Genomic DNA, 17,182 nt, shown 5'->3' with positions numbered 1-17,182 from the left:
TCCCTTTATGCGATAGTGGTATTTCTAGTCCACTAGCGGGCGAACACCTTTGCCCTTTATGCGATAGCATCGCACACGGTTTTCGTCTAGCACCGGGACGTCCCGGTGCGGTTCCGCTGTGTGCTTTCGGAAACCAGAGCCCGTCCCGGCCACGTCGTGGTCACCGTCGCCCCACGTCGTTCTCGTCGCGGTGGTGGAGCCGGGCGCGTGGGCCACGCGCGCAGCGCAGGCACGGACACGGCGGCAATCAGCAGCTCGTCGGGCCGATCCAACCGCTGCACCATGCCGGGAATAATAAAGAACCAACCACTCCATTCCGTTCCCCCGGCCCGGTTCGGTGGCTCCGTCCGTCCGGCGGGCGGTATCGCCCGACCCGTGGGCCGTCTCGCCCGCGCCCGACCCTTGTTTTCCCACCCGTGCACTGCACTCGCCGCGCATTGCCTTGCCGTCCCCGTCGCCCTCCACCATATATACCCCGCGGCCTCCGCCTCCCCAACTCATCTCACCTCCCCGAGTCCTCCTCCCGTCCTCCGTCCACCCGAAGCAGCAGCGCAACAGGCAAAGCCTGCCAAGCTCAAGGCCGCGGTAGCTAGAGAAGCAACACCACCAGCACCGGCATGGCCTCCGCCTTCTTCTTCGACGCCGAGCCGCTCTGCGAGCCCACCGCGCCGGCGCTGGACGCGTGCGCGCTCTGCGCCAAGCCGCTGGGCCGCGACAGCGACATCTTCATGTACAGAGGGGATACGCCCTTCTGCAGCGAGGACTGCCGCCACGAGCAGATGCAGGTCGACGCCATCCGCGCCAGGCGGGCCGCCCGGAGGCACCAGCAGTACTCGTCCGGAACGGAGTCCCGGCACCAGGAGTCCAGGAAGGTGTCCGTGGCGAGCTGAACGCCAGGCAGCTGGAACCTGCAAAGCCCGCCGGAAGATCTTCCGCTTGTGTCTCAACAAGATTTCAGCACCTGATGAGAAGAATCGTCGACGGAGCTGATGGGATAAAGGAGTTTGATTCCTCCGTCGCTGTTGCCCGGCCTGGGCATTGCATGCGCCGTTGCCCATCGGCGCCGGAGAGCGAAGAACCTTAGGAGCAGGGGGAAGAAGAACAACACTACACATCTGATCTGCTTGCTTGTGGCTTTGGCTATCTGAGCCGCCCGCAATGATGCAGCAACCCTTTTCCTGCGCTCTTATTTTTGGCTCATCGGGTGTGCGCGAGTGTTTTTAGCTTGGTTTGTACACCACTTTGATCCTTCTGTAAATCCAATGCAGTTGAGAATCATGTTTTCATATTTGAGCAATTTTTTTAGGGAAACCATGTCTTGTCTAAACGTTTCCTGTTCTCTGTTGATCTGATGCGGTGGATCGCTGAAGCATGTATTGTCGCATCCTATAATACGCACGGAATCGAAGCTGTATAATTTTTCCGAGGAAATTGGTACGGCAATTCGTGCGTTCCAACATGCATGCGTGAGCATCAGAAGCATCACCGCGTAGATCCGTATCATCGGGAAAGCCTTGCTGCGCAAAATATTCAAGAAAATGATAAAGAGAACGGCTCCGGTACCCCTCTTTTAACTTTTAGCACAAATCTTTAAGTAACCCACTAATTAATTAATTATTTTCTTAATTAAATTTCACATGAGTCCCGAATGGGCTTCGCATGACCCTTCCCCAGCCCACGCCCGCGACACCCATGATCCATCCCCATTCTCTTTCCCCACTTGTCTCGTCCTTTCCCCCTCGATCCCCTTCGTCGGCGCTGTTTCGTTTCGTTGCCATCGGCCCGAGTGCTCTGTCATCGGTGCCGTTTCATTTTGCATCTAAACCAGATAATATCACGCATCGCACTCCTCAACTCACCCGTTGCATCCTGAAACGACACGATTGCCGCCACCATAGAGCGCTCGTCACGCACATGAAACGAAATGGTTTCGAAGAAGAGGATAGAAGGAACGGACTAGCGGGAAAGCGGATGGGGATGGATCATGAGTTGGGGGAGCATGGGCTGGACAAGGGTAGGGCTGGGCCCATTTGTGGCCCGTGCGAAAATGAATTAAGGAATTAGTTGGTGGGCTGCTTTAAGATTTGTGCTAAAAGTTAAAAGAGGAGTGCCGGAGCGGTTCTCAATGATAAATTGCGTTTAAGCTATCACCACCTCCCCTGATCTGATCTCATTGTAAATTGAATAGGCCTGAGATCATGTCGTAGGCAAGTAGCAGCGCCAGTTGCAATGCAACGACTGCCAATTGTGGATTCCAATGTTATGCCTTCCCTACGCTACTTTGCGATACGTATAGAAGAGCTGCAGAGAACTTGGTGAAATGTCCAGGAAATGAGGAATATGAATATATGATGACTTAGTAATAAGCTGTGAAATTCGGAAACTGCGTACTACGACACAGAGAAAAAAAAATAGTGGAAGAGATACATTTTCTGATATTGTTGACACGATCTTTAGAGAGGAACCTTGAGGCAGCACGATCGGGGACACGTCATGCCCTGGCTGCATCGGACGGACGGGCCCGGTGCGTGAACCTAACATGTGTCAGTTGGCCACGGTAAACAGCCGTGACAGCGCACGTACGGTACGGCGCGCCGCCCACCCCCAAGACCCAACGACTCGTGCGCCCTGGTCAAGGCCTTGCAATTGCATCACGTGGCCGGCTGGACACGTCGTCGAGTCAACCGGACGCCCCGGACAACTTTTGGAGCCCTTCGATAACCAATGCTTTCCGTGCATTGTATCCGGCCATATGCGTGCGGGAGACCTCCCTCGGCGGAAACGTCCGCTCCTGCCTAGCCGAACAGAATCCGCGCTGTAAAAAATGGCCAAGCGGCAGCGCAGATCTCAACGAGGCCGCCTCGGCTGCTTCCCGGAAAGTGGCCTCGCCGGCAGCGAAGCCTCCCACACGGGAGCGGCAACGAACGGGCAAGCAAATCACTCGAGAGATGGTCCCCAAAGCAGAACTCGAGCCGCGCGCGCGGGGTGCGTGTGCTTCTCCCCCAAGCCAAAACGCATCCGCCGCGTCCGTTCCCAAGGCGCAACCTGGCACGCTCTCGCGGCCTACGCCTAGACAAACCCGTCCGTTCCCCTGGCTTCACGACCAAGCTCGCGAGCCGCGACCCATCCCATGTGACGTGAGCGATTACGCACCCACGGCGGAAAAGCGAGCCCGGAATCAGCCGAGGCCACCGCTGCACGCTCCAGTCGCGGGGCACGGCGTGCGCGCCAGCACCCGCCATGATTCCCGTCGGGGGGAAAAGGAAGGGCAAATAATAATCAGTGGAGCGGAGAGCTCGGCTCCTGCGTGGCCGGCCCGTGGGACGACGGCTGTGTTGGCGTGCCTAACCATGCGTCCATGCATGTGTGTCGCTGCCGTCCCATAGGTGGGCAGAAAGCCCCCGCGGCGCCCCGGCCATGATGGTCGATCAAGCTTTGCGTTAGTTTAACCCAAAGCAGAGCCTGCCTAATGGTGGTGAAGATGCGAGCACATGGCTCCACGGCCTTGCCGCATTGTATACACTCCTCTTTTGTTTTGCTGGTAAAAAGAGCAGCAAGCCGTGCTCATGCTTGATTCCCATCTCGGCTAGCAGTTCGATTTTTAAAAGGGGGGGTTAATTGGTGTGCAAGGAAAGCATGGATGGTAATGATACTGAGAGTTTGATTATTGGGGTTGTTTAAGCCGCCAGCTCGAGTACACGTGTGACGGTTGAAGGAACTTGAGATCCAGCGTCCCTGTGCACGTGTATGCGTCAGCTACGAGTGAGTACTGTCCCTATGAGCTGCTGTTTAGGAGCTGTTGGGAATGTGCTTAGGGAACAAACAGCTGGGTCGTGTTTGGTTCTTGCTGGTTAATCATGCGGCGAAAAGTCAAGCCCATGCAACGCATGGGCCCCACTAGTTCTCGTTCAGTTTGAGGATCCATCTTCTCATCGTCTCGTCCGCCCGGCCGGCCCACGGACTCACGGAGACGGGGCTGCAGTATTAACTGGGGTGGGAATGATTAGTTTGTCAATGCCAGGAAATACTCTCTGTTTTGTTAAAGCTTGCTTGGGAGCTACTCTGACAGCTACTGAAAGAGAAATCATTTCTGCATCTTCTTGTTTGGTAGTTGAGGCGCTGAATCCACGGTTTCTGGTGGTAGAATTTTAATCTCGATAGTTCCTGTCAGTTGTCAAAGGAAACATCGAGACGAACGGAATTTTATTTTGCCTCCTGTTAGCCGTTAGAAAAATTTAGGATGGCTCGGTTTCTGAGTGTTCCCATTTGTTTTTCCTCCAGGGACCTTCATCGGCCATGCTGTGATTCCGTTAGGTGTTTTGTTTACATGTTTCTGATAGGAGACAAAAATCAATCAGGGCAATATTCTGGCGCCAAGATAATGACGTTGCTTCAGAATAATTCGGTGACTGCTTTGTCGTACGAAAGGTTCTTGTGGGTTTCTTTTCTCATTTCTCTGAGAATATATATGAATGTTGTTCTCTACACAAATTAAGAATCTTTCTTGGTCACCCGTGACTCAGCCAAGCCTGCATTATTGTACCCCCATCTAGTTTTCTCTTGCAGGAATCTAGTAAATGGCCATGCGAATTTTCTGTTCAGTAAACAGGGGACTGAATTCAGTCATCTGACCGTGCTAAGTCAAGCAGCGTGACCACATGTACTGACCACTTGTATAGTGATATAGTCACAACAGGACGCTTTCTTTGACCGGGGGGGTCGGGGAGCAGTTTGGTTCAATCATCTTTGATCTTCTCCATTGAAAATGAATTCGCCCATCACACTCCTTTCCCTTCCATTGCCACCTGCAACATTTTCCTGCCTAGTATGTGCAGTTCAATTTGACTCGAGAGCTTACAAAGTAGTAACACACATGCTGAAAGCTGCCTGTTCTGAAGAAAGATACTGTCAGAAATAACCATTCGTCAAACTAGCTGGTTAACGATGCTTACTATGTCTTGAACATTTTTTTATCATCAGGACTCAGGAGCACGGGGTTCCCGTGCCAAAATTTACGGCCGTCCAAGAACAGGCGGGGCCCAGCACACACAGCTCCATGGCGGCATGTCGGCATGCTGCATTTGGCTCATCAGGGGCCGCCCTTTTTTTCCCTAGGTTCCCTGTGGTGAATCTCGCGATTTGCAGGGTGACGATAGCATCCACGTCGAAAAGGCAAGGCACAAGAAATCAGCGAAACACAAAGCAACAGCGGGGACGGGAGAGGAAGAGGAGTGTCACTGCCCCCAGTGATGGCGACGGCGACTCCGTCGCACGATACTGCGTGCGCTGGCCCTCCGGCCACCGGCCACCGGTTTCATTTGCAGCAGAAAGCGACGCGCCCGGGCCGGAACAAAACACGTATCCATCAGGCCCGTTCGATGAAACCACCGGCTGGTAATCAAATGTTTCTTTCGTTCGTCTGTATAAACAAAGCCTGGGGCCGGACAGATCCTGTACTAGTTCAGATTTAAGAGGTGCCGTTTTTTGTTTATGGAGGAGCGAGTGAAGTGAGCAAAGAAAATTGACTAGGCAAAACTGATAAAAGAATACTCAATTATTGGCATCATTAACATGGAACCTACTCCCACTTATTTAAGGTGGTTGATGACTTGAATTGCCCTGATCAGTCGTTTGTTTTTTTAAAAAAGAAAAGGAAATAAGTATAAGAAATGTTGCCTTCATAAGAGCTTGGTGGCGAAGGATTCTTTTTTGTCATGACAGGTTCCATCCAATGTATTGGGTGTCAAAGAAAGCGACCTTGACAGTGCCATACCGTATATATGATGTATAAGCAATCAACAGAGACCTCTTCTTCTTAAAAAAAAAATTGCTATTTTGCAGAAAGGGCCATTAACATCTGTATTTGTATCTGTCCTCAATTATCCTGTATTTTTACACTAGTCCTTCAATTGTAACCGTAGGAAGGAATAGAATTGTATATAATAGATTGATTGATTGTATTGCATTGAGCCTCTCGACCAGTATATATTGAGTACAAGACTTGGGGGGCAAGGCTCCCCCGGATACATATGACAGTTTACGATACACATATCTACAACCACCAAATATACTCTAACATCCCCCCACAGTCACAACGGGAGCACCATAGACGGTGAGACTGGAGAAGAAGCCGAAGGCAAAAAGTTGACAGACTGACGTCTCCCCGCATTGATAACGTCGGTGCGGTGCGAATGCTGCGACTGGAGAGAAAACCGGCGAATAACTCATGCAGATGATAGCCCTTTGTGCTGATGTCGAGGTAGCCGAGCAGGAGGATGAGTAGCCGTGGTCGAGGATGCTGTGCGTAGAGTAGCCGTGGTCGACATAGCAGGCGAAGTTGTCGAGGACGAGGGAGGCGCACATGAAGCCGCGGGCGCATGAGGAGGCGCCGAGAGGATGGTGACGCATGCAAGAGGACACCAAAGACGAAGACGGTGACACGTCGAGGCAATTAGAGAGGGAGAGGGGGGTCGATGCTGAAGTCGATGCAGCCAGGCCGATGTAGACAACAGAGTTGGCGTCACCTAGAGCACCGCTGGATGTCCCCAGTCACAGACCGAGTGATAGGGTGTGGAGGAGCAGGAGGTGGTGACAAGGAGGGCGCGGGCACCGCGAGCACGGGGGGAGAACCGTGGGCGCTCGCCCGATCGGTCGGAACGTTCGCCGGTGCGGTCGGGGCGCTTGTCCAACCGATCGTAGCGTTCGCCGGGGCGGTCGAGGTGCTCGCCCAACCGATCGGAGTGCTCGCCGGTGCGGTCGAGGCGTTCGCAGAAGTGGTCAGGGCATTCGCCCGACCGAGCGGAGCGCTCCCCGGCGCGGTCGGGGCGGGCATCGGTGCGGTCGGGGTCGGTCGGGCGCTCGTCGGTGCGGTCAGGGCGCACCGGGGCGGTCGGGGCGCTCGCCCGCGCTGTCGGGGATGATGGCACACACCAGTGTTGTCAATACTGGACGACTTGTAGTGACGACGAGGTCATTGATGTGGTCGGTGGCGGTGAGGACGCAACGGCGAAGGAGACCACAGATGGCGCTGTTGCAGCCCTGCATACTAGGGGAAGAGGTGCGTAATACGAGGACGAACGTCACGGGAGCCGGGTGAATCACGCACATCGGCTGCTCAGACCGAGTATGCGCGAGGCAGTACGACGATGGGCGAAGTCGGCGGAGGCGACGACGAGCCGGCGAAGATCGACATGCTGATGAAGCAGTGAGGAGGGCGGTGCACACGGGCGTCCCTGAGGGCGTCGTCCATCTCGCCAAGCCACACAGTCGGAGACGAGGCAGGAGCTGGTGAAGTCGACGCCGATGTCGAAGTAGAGGCGAGAGGTCGACGGGCGGTGGGCAACGCAATCCCGATATCTGATCGGGCTAAAGAAGAAGACACAGCAAGAGCATCTCGTGTAGAACCTCCAGGGGTACGTAGGCAGAAAAGACGGAGCGGCGCACGAAAATCGCGCGCCAAGGGATGGCGGTGCGAGGTGGTGATAAGCGCGGCGCAAGGGAACTTGCAGCGCAAGGGATGCGCGGCCAAGGGCAGTGGCTCGAGGAGCAGCGGCGCATGGCCGAGGGCGCGACGCGAGGAGTAGAAGGTGCGCGGAGCAGAGGCGCGTCGCCGAGGTCGGAGGCGCGTGGAGCAGAAGGCGCGCGGATCAGAGGCGCGGGGCCGAGGTCCGAGGCGCGAGGAGCAGAGGCCCACGGCCGAGGGCGGCGGCGGGAGCAGCAGAGGCCTGTGGCCGAGGTCGGCGGCGCGAGGAGCAGAGGCGCGCGGCCGAGGGCGGTGGCGCGAGGAGCAGAGGCGCGGGGCCGAGGGTGGCGGAGACGAGGAGGGAGGACGACACCCGGGTGAGTTTCTTCACGATCTGATCTTGCTTGCAATGGAGGGCGGCGGATTAACTGGATCCGCCGCGGAGACGGAAGGCGCTGCCCCTGACGGATGTCATGGGCAACCTCCTCTCCGGAGGCACGCTGGATGCGCGCCGTGAAGGACAGCCAGCGGCGCGCGGGAGGCAGAGAGGACGAGCGGAAGCGGAAGGTTTGGCCTAGGATCTAAAACCCTAAACTCGTGATACCATGTAGGAAGGAATATAATCGGGTATAATAGATTGATTGATTGTATTGCATTGAGCCTCTCGGCCGGTATATACTGCGTCAAGACTTGGGGGCCAAGACTCCCCCGGATACATATGCCAATCTACGATACATATATCTACCACTACCAAATATACTCTAACAGTAACACTCCAAGCTAACTCGTCTAAACAAGCAATCCAACCAATAATTATATAGAGAAAACAGATGGTAAAGGGTAACTGTGATACAAGGGAGCCAACAATTGCTGAAGGGCCTGTTCGCTTCAACTTATAAGCCGGCTGAAAAGCCGAAACGGCTGATTTGTTGTGAGAGGAAAACACTGTTTGGTGGCTGATAAGCCGGCTGAATAAGCTGAAGCGAATAGGCTCAAGTCGTCAAGTACCACGCTGACCCAATCTGCAAGCTTGCAGCCAGGGGGGTGTCCTGCTCAGAGGAACAAATGGTAATGCAGCTTAGAAAAGAGATTAAACAATTAAGGGTGAAACTTCAAATGTTTGACTTGGGTTACGGCTCCAACAGGCCGCAACATGTGATGGGGAAGTATCGTTGATTTTCACTGAACTTTATGCAATCTGCCATCGAGGACAGAGATGAAGCGATGCTGCGATGGGATAAGTTAGATTGCACACAAGTTAGCGTGGCATACTACAATCATTGTTCAGCCATAAATCACAACTCTAACGTCAAATGTTGCATCTTGGAATCCTTAGAACGAACAATCACCGGTCAGTTTAAACATAATCATGTCGAAAAGTTTAATGTGAAAGGTTTTTTTTTTTTGTTTTGCCGGCAGTATACTAGGAGAGAAGCGTATTCTCCCAAATCAAATTCTCTTGGCAAGCTAGTCTCCCTGTGTAACTGAACCGTCTCCCAATTGGATCCTAAACATCATCTTAGTTTATGGACGAATCTGCTGCGCCATCTTACACTCCATTCTGGCCTGCAAGTAGCTCTTCTTAAAGACTAGGCTAGAAACAGACGAATCTCCTCTCTCCATCAAGTTCATAGATTTCAGGTAACAAGCAACTCGATCAACCCACTGGATTGGATCACCAGTTGTTGTGGAGCACCCATCCCCCGCAACACTCGATCCGATATTCGCCCGTGCAATCATGCACCGGTAGCTTTATCGCGCTAGTTGCATGGCACGCCTAAAAAAGTGGCCAATCAGCGACACGCCGCCCACACGCCACACAGCATCATACGACACGACAGGACAGAGGAGAAACGAAGCGGGGAGGTCCTCTCCATGCAATTGGCCGGTTTCTTTCGAGTAAATTAAGCTCTGATTGCAATTTGGATCGCAGCCTTGAAGCCTTGTAGGATCGGCGTCAAATCAAGCAGCTAGACACCAGGAGAGCAGGAGGCAACCACCGATGAGAGCGAGTGGCGTGCGGGAGCACACCGAGTCGGGATTGTTCGATCCATCAATCAAATCGGATGTGACGTGCGCTGAATCGAAATCGCCAAACCAACCGGGCCGCCGGTGAGCGGAAAAGCGGAAGAAATCAAATTGTCAAGTGGGTTGGTTTGGACCCCTGAGGCCACGAGATCGCTCGTTGGAACAGTGCCGGTGCAAGCCCCACCACGCCATGCGACGCCCCGGTTTCGCTTGCCAGGGCACCTTGATTCACATCAGGATCCAGGACCAGGGAGGCTGGAGGAGGCCAGCGGCCAGGGCAGGGCCAGCCTTTGCGGGTGGGCTGTGCAACTTGGTCATTTGCTTAACCCCACCTTCTTCTAGAGAAAGAGAGCAGCGCTCTGCTATGCGTGCCAAATCATTTCCCGCGAGGTGGAATCATTCGAGCAAAGAATTCGTGTGCGTGTGTGGGTGTCAAGTGTATTCAGAAATCGTGACGAGAATCTAGGAGTAGTATATCTTTTGTATAAAGTACTACACTCCTTACTTGTACAAGGAGCATTTCCGTGTAAGAAACCCAAGGTTATAGGCCCCTTTGTTTTAGGTGGAGTATTTTTGTTCCAAGTGGCTCTTTACTGTGTGTGTCGCTTTGTGCGTGAAGATTCTGTGAGTGCTATGTATGCTTAGGCATTTTATAAAATTTGACACGCTACTAGTTTACTTATAGCAGTTAACATGAGTTACATGCCACCCAATAGAGTTGTGTGCTCAAGCAACTCAGATAAAATCCACGTAAACCAGTAAAGATATCATAATGAAGAATGGGAACATAGTTAACTCACACCGAGACGGTAAAGTCCAAATTGGAATATGTCGTCGATTTCACCATCTACAACGAGCACAAACTTACAGAGATAAATTTGTATTTTTGCATAAGGAAATAAAATGGTGCTGAACCAACCAATGCAAATACATGCATTCCACTTGGGCTAAAAGAAGTGAAGGGTGACTTTCTGAATTTCAAAAAGAAATAGAGGGCCAAAATGAGAAGTGCCACGCTCCCCTCCGCATCTCCCTCCAAAATATAAAGCCCCTCTGTCTCGTCTTCCCCGCACTCCATCGCTCCCTTCCCCCTCTCCCAACCGGAAAAGAGAAAGCAGAGCACCAATTCGCCGAGGAAAACAGAACCAGAGCCAAAGGAAATGGCGCACTACAACCCCGTCTCCGTGGACGCCCACGGCGACCTCGAGGCTGGCTTCTCCGGCCACCCCGGCACCCCGCTGAAGCCGGCGGCCTCGCCGAGGCGCCCTGGGCGCATGTTCTGCGACCCCTGCGACGACGCCGACGAGCTCCACGGCCACCACCACTACCTCGACATCTGCTTCCGCTGCCGCAAGCTGCTCTCCGGAAACAGAGACATCTTCATGTACAGGTAAGCAGCGGCGCCGTGCCGGCCTGATCGCTTGAGATCGCTCCTTCTCTCTTCTGCAAGAGATCTCTATAGAGGGATCGGGATGAATCTTTTGCTGACGGTGGTGTGGTTCTTCTCCTATTGCAGAGGTGACATGCCGTTCTGCAGCGAGGAGTGCCGGCAGGAGCAGATCGATATCGACGAGGCGAGGGAGCAGCGGTCGAAGCAGACGGGGAGGGCCGAGCAGCAACTGCAGCGGCAGCAGCAGAAGCAGAGCCCCCAGAGGATACCCATCTGGGCGTGGTGATGAAACAATTTTGAGCACCAGAAAACGTACTAGGATTTAGCTGTACTTCAAGAACCGAGCTATCGGAGAGCACGATGAGTGTGGAATCACGCTCGGATCACCAGCTCGACGGGCAGAGAGAGAGAGAGAGAGAGAGAGAGAGAGAGAGAGACGAACCGGCTGCGTCTTTGTTCATGAAATCGAACAGCTCCTCCTTTTGATCTCTGAAAGATGGAGGTGGAGGGGTTGATTTGAGCGTGAATTAGTAGGCGTTCTGTTCCTCTGCACAGTTGAGCTGAACAAAAAGTGTGGGCGCGGGGTCGTGTGTGGGTTTGCCGTGTAACCTGTTGATATGAAACAAGCGAGAGGCACAAGAAGCTCTCTCGGATTTCTCATCAGTTCAGATGTCTTCTACTTTTCCTTCCGCTGAATTAGTGATCTTTCGCTTGGATGTTTTACAGTTGAACAGGATCATATGATTTGGTGTGAAAAAAAAAAAGTTTCGTAGCTCTTTTTTAAAGGTGACAGCTGAAATGGCCAATTGTTCAGTTGTTCTTGCGAACAGAATCCCGTCGCATGCTGCAGAAAACTCAGATGGGTCACCATCGCTTGATGCTGTGCTGCGCACAAAGAGTGCAGACCTAATAAGGGCACTGCTTTTGTTGGGGGCAAGCTGGGCAGAAAAGCCATGGTCCCATGGAGATTTCTCAAATGAAAAAAAGGAAACGAATCAAATCTAGGGAGAAATTGGTCTTTGAGTTTCTTCCTGCTGAAAAAATTGGCCTTGAACTTGTGAATCTAACGGTTGCTCCACGAAGAAAAGGAGCACGGTGGCAGTAATTAAAGAACTCGCAAAGCAAGCCGAGCATCATGTCACCCATGATGCCTGCTTCCTGGAAGCTTACATGCCTGATGTCACCCCACTAGTTACCACCAACAATGGCGAATTTTATACCCAAAATGCAATGTTAACTCTCCCCGTCTTCTCTAACACATTCATCAACTCCCTAGCATGTGGACCCTCCGGTTCCGGGCCCACATGTCAGCTTCTACGTACAAGGACAACGGGGAAGTTGCGCCCGTACGTCTAGCGCCGTCCGTGCTTCTAGAGCGCCTGACCTCACGCTCAAGTGCTCAACTGCGCCCCTCACCGTGAACAAAAATTAATCTACGCAAAGCATGTTGGCACCGGTGCTTAACAAAATCTTCCTCGGCCAGGCCGTAGATTTCATCCATCTCACCACCGTCTGCTGCCCGCGAATTGGCGCCCATGTGCCGCCGGGAATCCTTTGCCAGTATATTGTAACCCTACGTGAACTGCATCACCCCTCATCTACAAAACCAGATATTTATCCTCCTCATCTTTACCAAACCGTTCAAATGACCCCCAAAAATAGTTTTATAGAGTGGTTTTGCCACCATGACGGGCTGAGTTGGCTGAGTTACTGATGTGGAGATATTGACACCTGGGTCCCAACTGTAAGCAGGCAGCCGCTCATCCTCATCATCTCCATCGCGAAAGCGACACTCGACTGTTGGTCCCCATTATCCCATAGTTTCCTCGAGCTTGTCCCCCTTATCGACTCCATCCTCGTCCGCGCCGACTGCATCATCCCCGACAAGCCCTCATCCTCATCCTCACCATCGATGCCGTCCTCTCCCACAGTCTCCATGTGGCATGTGCATCTGCGGGGTCTTCTCACAGATGGCACGATAAGCTCTGCCAAATCCTCTTCCCGGTCAACTCTCGTCCAAGCGGTAGGGGTCGGCCATGGAATTAAGCTCTATCCGTGGGGATTAAGGCATCAAGGCCTCAATCTGTGTCTCTTGGACGGACTACACAAAGCTTCACCTAAATTCCAACTCACCCTAATAGCCTCCGTCGCGGGCCGTAGCTCAGAGAGGATAAGGAGGAAGATGGTTGTGGCATCGTGTATGAGGAGGCTGAGGTGCAGAGGAGAGGTGCGGTGCCGCAGGATCCGATGCGCGAACAAGCGAGATGAGGATGACAACGCGGATTGAGGGCGGCGCTCCTCTAGCGCAGCACGGGACTGTGAGCTCCTTGAGCGGCACACATGGCGGCCGATGTGGCACATGACGAGCTACTTAGGGTGGACCGGCACATGGTGAACAACGGCATGGTGAACAACGGGATGGGGTGTGACGCACAGGGCGAAACAAGGATCGAGGGTGGTGCTCCTCCAATGTGGCGTGACGCAGCGTGGAGCTCCTTGGGCAACGCACATGGCGGCCAGTGTGGCACACGACAAGCTACTCAGGACGGATGCGTGGAGCATGGCGAGCTGTGGCCTCCGCAGGGCGGATGACGGAGGTTGGGGGTGGAGCGAGTTGCGGCCGACGGGGACGGGGCGTGACGCGCAGGGTGAAAGGTAAGAAGGAACAGACTGACTGGTGGGACCAAGTATGATAGGTGGGGCCGTAGATGACGCTTTCTCCAGGTCAACAATTTTCCCATTCATATGTGGGGTCGGCCCACTATCAGAGGTCTGCTTCAGCAACTCGGTCGAACTCAGTTGCCATGGTGTCAAAACCACTATGCAAACCATCCTAGGGGTTATTTGAATGGTTTTGAAAAAATGAGAGGGTTAAATATTTGATTTTGTATGTGAGGGATTGAAATAATCCACCTACAATAGATTAGGGGTTGCATAGACTTTTCCCTTAAACAAACGACTCGGATTCCGTCCGCCACGTTATGCCACCCCGGCGCGCCCAGCCAGGCCTCCGCTCCCTCCACGCTCCACGAACGCATCGCGTCGCCCGGCTGCCTTTGGCCGCAAGGGAACACCGGCGCGAGTGGCATCTCGCCCGGTGCCGGTGGTTCAGGGGGCACCCACGCCGGCGCCGCACGTGCCGGCGCCGCGCCCATGCCATGCGCTAGCCGTGGCGGCCTCGGCATGCCGTTCTGGCGTCCCCGGGCGCGCACCAGCGCTTGCCCCCTCCGCCACCTACACGCCGAGGACCGCGCACCGGCCACCACGTCCATGCGCGCATGTGACGCTAGCCTGTGGATTCGCGTACGGTACGGCGATGCCATGCCCGGGTCGGTAAAGGGCGCGGTCTGGGGGATGCCAGGAAGAAGACGAGCACGGATGTCACTGTGGCGCCGGTTGTTGATGTCCCGGCGTTGGACGGGAGTGGGCCGTCGACTTCTTGGGGGGTGGAAATGTTTGAACAAGCTGAGGTCCCGCCAGTGGTTTTTAATGGCGTGTGGCGCTTCCTCTTGTCGTTTGGAGAGGTAAAAGACGGGCGGTGAGGTGACAACTGACAAGAATGTTTTTTCAGAGCAGAGATGTCCTCACATTTCGTGTTGCAGTAGACAGTGACCTGGGTAGTAGGAAATTTGGGTTCGTACAATCGTACATGTGGAATCGACCTGTAATTTCTTCGTCTGCGTGTAACAGAGGCATTGACATGGCCAGCTTGTCGTTCCACTACCGCATGCCTGCATGACACGTTTGAGCAGTGCCAATCTGGCAACGCAAGAACAGGTAAATTTTACGTCCTCAATCAATTCCTTTATTTCCATGGCAAAAGCAAGGATGCAATGAGTCATTGATTAATTTGGCCATGGCACCTGTGACCTGTATTCTGCTATTCATATCTCCGGCTCTCGGCGACCGTGAGCATGCAGCCTCTCCATGTTTCGCTCGAACCGTGCTAAAAATAGGCGCGCCGGGGGGCAGTATTTGTACGCGGCGGGGCCACCCCGGGGAGTCCCCGCAAGCTAGCCGAGCTCCTTGGGATCCGTGTGCCCAGGCCTCGCCCTCTCGCGGCGGTGCTCCCTCTTCGTTCGTCCCCCAGCGACGCAGGCCGGCGGACATGAAGGGGAGCGGTGCCATGAAGCCGTCGTCCATGTTCTACGTCCACGAGGCGGACGTCGTCCAGATCCACCACTTCCTCGAGGAGTGCTCCCTCTGCGCCAAGTCGCTCTCCGGCGACATCTTCATGTACAGGTCGCCCTTCGAACGCATATGATATCGTCTCAGCACCACAGCCTTTTTTTTTTTTGTTCTTGTTTTGTTTTGCTTTACATGTGCCGATGCGCGGTGCACGGAGGCTTAGCTGTTGTCGTACGTGTGGCTGTGTCCGCGCAGAGGTGACACGCCGTTCTGCAGCGAGGAGTGCAGGCAGCAGCAGATCGAGGTGGACAGGGCGAAGCACCGGCGGAAGAAGCGCGCGGCGGCGCACGCGCTGTCCTCGCGCAGCAGGGAGCACAGGCAGCACCACCACCACCCTCACCACCACCACCATCACCACCACCAGCAACCGCAGCCGCGGAAGGCCGGCATGGACACCAACCCCTGGGTCGACGGCGGGTTCCCGAGGGCGCCCGCGCTGCGCGTCTGAAGAACACGACCGCGCCGCGCCGCGTCGCGCGGGGCCATTCGTTTTCCGCGAGCTCTGCGAGCATCACGAGACGGTTTTAGGGATCGGTTGCACTGGTAGTACACGGCCGAGCGATTGGCTCGGTTTCTTTTTGCTACTACTTCTACTACGTAGTATATCCTCCAAGGCTAGAACTGAACTGTAGAGCCATGGCCACTGGATCAGAGGATTCGTGTGGCGTCTCCTCCACTCCTTTTGGCCTCGGATTTTGGCTGTAGTTCTTGCTTTCGTGGAATGGAATACGTACGGTACGGTTTCTCCTCTACCAGACTAGTAACTTCATACTCTGGATGTACGCTGCATGTATAGCCTTCTGTCACAGGAGGCGGCAGCACAAAACTGTAAAAGATACGAGACAGAACCTAGTGAAAAATACGAACCGAACGAAAGAGTGTTAGCTCGCAAGTCACAAACTGTAAACTTTGGGGATCAGAACACTGGCAGCACTGCAACTGAAGATCCCAGTTTCTACGGTCTCCACTCTGCTGGCGCTCTTGTGTTCCGAGTTGTATCCCCTTCGTCGCTTCTGTAATCTGTGCTCGGTACGCCGGGCCTTCACCAATGCACCCAACAATCAATGAATATAATGTAGGTGGGGGATCCTACACCCCCAACATTATTCGAAATGAAGTTCCTCAAGATCTCAACGACCGCAGCATGAAAGTTCAGGAAATGAACTCACAAGTCTCTGCATCTGTCTGGTTAGTACCTTGTACCATGTCACTGATTCAATTCACTAATTTTTGCTGAGCATACACCGTAACACATCATCTGAAACAGAGGCCTGTAGCTCATCAGAAAATACGGATGCAACGCAGCTTCTGTAGGAGCTGCAGCCTCCAAGGCTCACACCAACGGATTCGCGTGCCATCTATACTATACACATACACATCTCAAGGATGACAGTGGCTGAAAACGCATCTTGACGGCATCGATGTGAATACGACACGTGTAAGTGCCGCAGCATATGACTGTGACGCGTTCTAAAGAAATCGAAAGCTGACCACGGGGCCTCGAGCAACTGATGCGAGGCACTTTTAAAATACTGCATTAGCGGTTACTAGATCCGTAGATGGGATGCCGTCGCCACTGAGGGGGAATAAGATCCAGAGCCATGGATCCTCCGCGAGATTTTCCTGCCTGGTTTCCTGGGCATCTTGCCTGGCACGCCGGCAGCCAAAAAGCATGCGCATAGCATATTCCCGTGAGGCAGTGCACCTCCGCTACTAGCTTGATCCTGTCTTTGATTCTCCTTCTGATGTGCAAGTTTTTTTAACCACCACAAACTTTCTGTAACTCTGACGATCTACCCCAACACTTTTTTATTTTGAAAACATCTACCCCAACACTAACATAGTGACATTTCTCGGATCGTCTCGTCAGTAGAGTCAGTAGGTATCCAAAGATTTTCAGAGAAGCAGCAGACCTCTCGGTGCTCAAACTCAAACCGGGTCAATCCTTGCGAGCCCCAAGCGTTGAGATAAACAAGTCACAAGTGCCCACCTGTGTGTCCCCCCAGCGTGAACCCCGGGCCGGTTGGAATCCAGGAGACCATGCTCTTGGCGTCAACCTCCCCTCTTTACTTTACTTCCTCCCATGGCTGCTAGGACGAGTAGTTTACTCGCAA

The 17,182-nt window shown here is 53.8% G+C and overlaps 3 protein-coding genes across 3 annotated transcripts; all 3 read left to right on the top strand.

The window, feature by feature from the left end:
- The first annotated feature begins 418 nt into the window (after positions 1-418).
- Positions 419-1,311, top strand: LOC117862901 (FCS-Like Zinc finger 1). Its single transcript, XM_034746451.2, has one exon. The coding sequence runs from the start codon at positions 618-620 to the stop codon at positions 888-890; it is 273 nt and encodes a 90-aa protein (XP_034602342.1). The 5' UTR covers positions 419-617; the 3' UTR covers positions 891-1,311.
- A 9,240-nt stretch (positions 1,312-10,551) lies between these two features.
- Positions 10,552-11,543, top strand: LOC117862801 (FCS-Like Zinc finger 2). Its single transcript, XM_034746323.2, has 2 exons — positions 10,552-10,880; positions 11,007-11,543. The coding sequence occupies exons 1-2, from the start codon at positions 10,651-10,653 to the stop codon at positions 11,164-11,166; spliced, it is 390 nt and encodes a 129-aa protein (XP_034602214.1). The 5' UTR covers positions 10,552-10,650; the 3' UTR covers positions 11,167-11,543.
- A 2,282-nt stretch (positions 11,544-13,825) lies between these two features.
- On the top strand, positions 13,826-15,823 carry LOC117863287 (uncharacterized). The gene is made up of 2 exons (XM_034746925.2): positions 13,826-15,122; positions 15,264-15,823. Exons 1-2 carry the CDS (start codon positions 14,737-14,739, stop codon positions 15,514-15,516), a joined length of 639 nt encoding a protein of 212 aa, XP_034602816.1. The 5' UTR covers positions 13,826-14,736; the 3' UTR covers positions 15,517-15,823.
- The last annotated feature ends 1,359 nt before the right edge of the window (positions 15,824-17,182 follow it).

This window comes from Setaria viridis, chromosome 7 (genome assembly GCF_005286985.2).
Source record: "Setaria viridis chromosome 7, Setaria_viridis_v4.0, whole genome shotgun sequence".
NCBI classification, from domain to species: domain Eukaryota; kingdom Viridiplantae; phylum Streptophyta; class Magnoliopsida; order Poales; family Poaceae; genus Setaria; species Setaria viridis.
This window is presented reverse-complemented; position numbering and strand designations above follow the sequence as displayed.